General features: G+C 38.8%; 1 protein-coding gene across 1 annotated transcript; it reads left to right on the top strand.

Moving 5' to 3' along the window:
- The first annotated feature begins 326 nt into the window (after positions 1 to 326).
- Positions 327 to 2,714, top strand: dlx6a (distal-less homeobox 6a). Its single transcript, XM_056741473.1, has 3 exons — positions 327 to 973; positions 1,495 to 1,688; positions 1,896 to 2,714. The coding sequence occupies exons 1-3, from the start codon at positions 667 to 669 to the stop codon at positions 2,133 to 2,135; spliced, it is 741 nt and encodes a 246-aa protein (XP_056597451.1). The 5' UTR covers positions 327 to 666; the 3' UTR covers positions 2,136 to 2,714.
- Positions 2,715 to 5,672: the final 2,958 nt, after the last annotated feature.

The raw sequence follows: 5,672 nt of genomic DNA on the forward strand, positions 1-5,672 counted from the left end.
GTATTGAATTCGTTTGTTTAATTTTAGTGTGGTGCATTTTTATGAGGCAATATTGCGTTATTTTGAATGCATATGCACATGTATAATTCCATTGTAGCCTACTTGTACATATGACAATGAAAAGCTATACATTCGTTTTCTTATGCATGGATTTGATTCGTGCATTTTCACGGTTGCCTTCGGTTGTTGACTTCATACGATTAATTACTCGGATGGCATTGTCTCAGGAGGCGTATTTCTGAATTTAGTGAATATCAAAGGGATACCCCGGCATTATTATTCTCCACATGGTTATGGCTACGGTGGGAGCTGTTAAGGTAGGTTAACTCACTGTGAAGTCTCAGCTAAAGCAGAGAACTGATGACGTTAGGTTGAATGACCAATCGGAAGGCGCTGCCCTTTGGAGACAAACCATTTTACTTGTAGTGGCTGCATCAAGTCTGGAAGCAAGGACTCAAATTTAACAGAATCCACCTTAAAATCTCTGCCTTTACTCAAGCCCACCTTCCACCATACCGCGTGAGAATTACGGGACAAAAAAGCGGATAAATCGTGGAGGTAATAACGCAATAACTCCTAACCGAGGAGAGAAAGAAGCGAGCACAGCGAAAGGACTCATTTGGACTTCAGGGATAGGGGGTAAGTGCTCTCAAAGCAGAAAATTTGATGATGACCATGACTACGATGGCTGACGGTCTGGAGGCTCAAGACTCGTCGAAATCTGCTTTCATGGAGTTTGGACAGCAATCGCACTCACAACAGAGCTCCCCGTCGATGGCCGCCAGCCATTATCCGCTTCACTGTCTCCATTCCGGGTCTCATCATCATCAGCACGACAGCTCTCCGTACTCTGGCTCTAATTCCTACAACAGGTCGCTACCTTACTCCTATGTTAGCCATCCCCACCACAGTCCATACTTGCCGTCCTACCACAGTAACGCCACCGGAGCACAGACCAGGTTAGACGCCACAGGTAAGCGTGTACAAAACTCTTTGCTTTTGTAATTGACTACGCGCTTTAAAAAAAATAACGCGCACAATTGACGTTTCCTGGGTTATTTACCACTAATGCTAACTATCAGAATAGTCTATTTAAAAAGAAAAACTATTACAAATATTAGGGGTCTTACCCCTCGGTGCGCCTTTTGTTCTCGTAGTTTTGCTTCAGATTGCCAGAGATTTCTTCCTTGTGTTTGCAATAACGGTGTTCTCCTCAAAATGATTTATTGCGTTCCGCCAGTGATTCTACCCACCACTGCAAATTATAATTAGCATCTAATTGTCTCTGTCTCGTCATGTCACTACATGCAATTTCCTAAATATGACAATGTAATGATGTTATAGAGAGCTTTGAAAAACGGGCGAAACACTACAGATGTATTAGGGAATGCGTATTTGTGGGACATTTAAAAAACCGCAAATGTCAATTTTGCATTCTTTACGCAGTATTTAATGTTTGCACGCGGAGTATTCACGAAACGATGCTCTTTTCAGAACAGCAGAAAACAACAGTGATTGAAAATGGGGAAATACGTTTCAACGGAAAAGGCAAGAAGATCAGAAAACCAAGGACGATTTATTCAAGTTTGCAGCTTCAAGCATTAAATCACCGATTCCAGCAAACTCAGTACCTGGCGTTACCGGAGCGCGCGGAGCTGGCTGCGTCTCTCGGGCTCACACAGACACAGGTGACAGTCTGTCTTTGTTTTTTTTAGTTTGGAAATATAATATTTAATACACGTTTTGTTTGTTGTGTCGTATATTGTGTTAATATTAAAATATTATATTGTTATTGATTCACTTATCGTAAATAAATTTAATATTGGTAATATTTCTTCTTTACAATGAATACTGCTACTTTGAATTATAATAAAGCAATCTCACTTTTTTTTCAGGTGAAGATATGGTTTCAAAACAAAAGGTCTAAATTCAAGAAGTTGTTGAAACAAGGCGGTAACCCTCATGAGATGGACCCTCTACCCGGCTCCATCGCCCTGTCCCCGCGCTCTCCAGCCATTCCTCCAATCTGGGACGTCTCAGCCTCCTCCAAAGGAGTAAACATGTCTGCTAATAGCTACATGCCCGGCTACTCGCACTGGTACTCCTCGCCTCACCAAGACGCCATGCAGAGATAGGCTGACAAGTGTGTTTTAGGCCAGAGGCCTAGATGTTGACATCCTGTCTTCGCCCAGTTCACGTGCGCGTACGATAATCGATTCACGTGCGCTAGGACGTACATTGTCGTTGATTTAAAATCCCTGATAAAGAACTGTACTATTAAGGGAAGAATTTGAAGAAAGAAGACCTCTGATTTAGCGAACGTGGAGCTAACTGTATGAACTCATCGGTAGCAGCTAAAACGGATTTCTTTAAAATCTCAGTTTGACTTGTAACACAAACACATCTCCAACGTGAAATTTGGACAGGAACTGTAACGTTGTCACACAAACATGCGCGCTGCTTGAGTCACATTTGAAAACGAACTCAAACCTGCGTAGATGTTTCTGATCATGAAAGCATTTTGATTGTAAATATACTGTACGATTTTAGCTGTTGAAAACTTTATATGTTTTGTCATACATGGAGTAAACCATGACTTCAAGTAACGTGTCGTGCCTTTCATTTTTTGGGAAACGGTAAAGACATGTCAATTGACATCCACGATAACACTGAATTTGAATCTAATTTTAGCATTAAAACATTTCCATAAAATAATTAAAATTAATATTCACAAACGACTTGCATTTCGCACGGTAATGTAAGTGATCGAATCCATGTTGCATGTGGATAAAATATACATTTTATAACGTTCAGCAACGGGTTATGGAAAGATTTTTAAAGCAATAACAAGACAGCTTACCCGGGTTTGTCGTTTCTCAGTGTTTTTCCTACAGAATAGAACCGCATCTTGTCCATCTTGTCATTCTCTAGCTCAATTATTAAGGTATTGACAAAATGTTTTTCCCTTTTCTCTCTGCCTTGATCTGCGAGAGTCTGAATGCCTTTCGCCACAGGATCGATCCTGAACAAAGCATCCAGCTGCAGTCTCGTTCAATATGAAGGAGATATTTGGGACAATTTATGGGTTTTATCCAAGAGAGGTTTTTTCCATTCTCATAAATGCAGACATAATTAGGGTAATTTTTGATGTAGCCCGCTGATTACAGCGTTTTTACCGTCAAAGATAATTACCTGTAATTTTCTACCACTTTTAATACTAAAAGGCATTTTTATTTGGATTTGAAGTGGCAAAGACGAAACAAAAGATGAAATTATTCGGTTATTCATGTACAAATTGCTGAGAAGAGTGAACGCTTGGGATATTATCTAAAATTACGATGTTGAATAGGGAGACGAGAAGCCCCTGCAGCTGTCAAATCGTGGATGCCCCAGACGCAGAGAATGGGGCTTGATTTTCTAAAAAGGATCCCTCATCAACGGATTGGGTTTGTTCACTTATGTTTGATCTCCCTATAGGAACATATATCACGAAACGTTCAAAAACACATTTGTTAGTTTATGGTTTCAGCAACGCACGCAGCAATATCAACAAAATATCCCCTGCTTTTGGAACATGAAATAAAAAATCCTTGTAAAATAAACGTCCATAAGAAGAATCTCGACTGATTCAGCAAAATGAAAGAATTTTTTTGAATGGCTGGAAAAGACCGCCGCTGATACCGACATAAAGCTATACCCTACTGAGAAACAACGCTAAATATGTTTGTATGTGAGTGTGTGTCTGTTGTGTGGTTGCGTGCGTGCGTGTGTGTGGGAGAGAGAGAGCGAGAGAGAGAGAGAGAGAGAGAGAGAGAGAGAGAGGAGATACAGAGAGAGATAAATAAGTGATAAAGCCCCAATAAAAACAATTCGCTGTTTTATAACATTCGCAAAAGGACCGGTATCCTCCGTAATATTTTATAATAATATATATTATAATAATATAATCCTCAACGTTATCCAACTGAAACGACGCTGACCCATCAACACGCCTGATCGACCAACAGCAAAACAACATGGTAATAGAACAACACTTACCGTCGCTAAACACATTCTTTGGTGTGGATCTAAACCTCTGGTTTTGATATTTCAATAAAGATACCTTTGTCCATGCGAACGGTCCTCTGTTGAGTAAGCAAATCCAGGTGTGAAAGTGTTTGCACACCCCGACACCTCTTATATATTGCCTGCAAAATTAGCCGTTATTACTGTCACTGTTTAGTGATGGTGAGCCAGGAAAAAACCTTCTGCAATCAAGAACCAGGCGCATCTTTGCAAATTATAGATAATTGTAAATGTCCAGATTATGATAATGGAGCTAATCCTGGTGGAAGTATAATTATTGTTGAGTGTTATAGTTGAGGGTGTCCAGTATAGCTAACTGTCATTATTTATACGCGGTTTGCAGAGAATTCGTTGAGTGGAAAATGTTCAGTTGGAATTTAACAAGACTCTCGATATAATGGCATGGGATATAGCTGTTTGTGTGTGTAATAAAAAGAGAGATGGATAGTGTTGGGTTTTCAGTATGTGTAGGCCATGCCTGTATGTTTGTGTGTGTGGGGGGGGGCAAAATGATTCATATTACGTAGATTTACTCATGATCATGCAATGGGTTGGTCATATTTGTCACCGAGTTGGTGTCTGTGTGATCTCACAATTGAAGCCAACAAACATTTTTTTTCCGTTTTGTAATTGTTGTTATTGTTAAACAAATTTTAGTTAACATGTCAAGCAACGTGTGATTTGTTCAAGAATTATGGAAATAATCCAATAGATCAAATTTTATATTACTGCGCATGAACCGTGGACCGATCTATTTCTGTTCATATCTATTTTAACGCCCAGAGCCATTTTATTATGAATCGATCGACAAATAGGTGAATTATTATTTGACAACATAATAGGCTAGATATTCATGAAACCTTTTAGTTTTTTAAGACTTTATAGGCCTAGGTGTAATTTTCATTGACAACAAAGAAACCTGAAATCAAGACGTGACGTGATGGCTTTCAATGTTTTTCGTGGCAGTACGCTATAGCAATGTAAGCACTGGTTTCCAATTTTCAGCATTTTTAAGCAGGAGGACCTGTCAGGGTTGGGCTGTGGTCGCCCAGGGTGCTTTGTTCCCACAGGCATGTAGACATGCCAACGTTCCGTCCCTTCGTTTTCTGATGTGAAGAATAAAGAGACAGCAAGGAAGAACACACTGTTTGTAGCAATATGAATTTAAATCTTTTAGATGTTAAGTTTTCATAACGAAAATAAAAACATATCAAAAAATTGTTTGGAATTAGCCGTTTAAAATAATAATAATAATAATAGGCCCAATAATAATCATAATAGTAATAATAATGCGTTGTGAAATGTTAAATGTTAATTGAATTGCAATTCTACTAATTTGTAATTCTACAGCATTTTTAACAAGACAGAAATATTTTTATTTTCTTCGCCATTTAATTATTAATTGCTTAGACAGCAACCCATTGTCCTATTTTAAAATAATGACATTGTTTTCTTTACAACAACAATCCAATGTCATGCATTATTAAAGTAGCCTACCCGTATTAGGCCCCAGTGATAGAAAAGTCAAGCAAACTTCGTGTAAGCACTGAGATCTAGCTACAAACCGGTTCAAATTTAACTTAAAAAAAAATACAAAATATTAGCTA

The sequence above is a fragment of the Triplophysa dalaica genome, chromosome 25 (assembly GCF_015846415.1).
Source record: "Triplophysa dalaica isolate WHDGS20190420 chromosome 25, ASM1584641v1, whole genome shotgun sequence".
NCBI classification, from domain to species: domain Eukaryota; kingdom Metazoa; phylum Chordata; class Actinopteri; order Cypriniformes; family Nemacheilidae; genus Triplophysa; species Triplophysa dalaica.

Excerpts from the sequence above, each read along its gene's own strand:
- dlx6a (XM_056741473.1), top strand. The coding sequence starts at position 667 with ATGATGACCATGACTACGATGGCTGACGGTCTGGAGGCTCAAGACTCG. Across the intron at positions 974-1,494 it reads GACCAGGTTAGACGCCACAG|AACAGCAGAAAACAACAGTG; the intron begins GTAAGCGTGTAC and ends TGCTCTTTTCAG. Across the intron at positions 1,689-1,895 it reads TCGGGCTCACACAGACACAG|GTGAAGATATGGTTTCAAAA; the intron begins GTGACAGTCTGT and ends CTTTTTTTTCAG.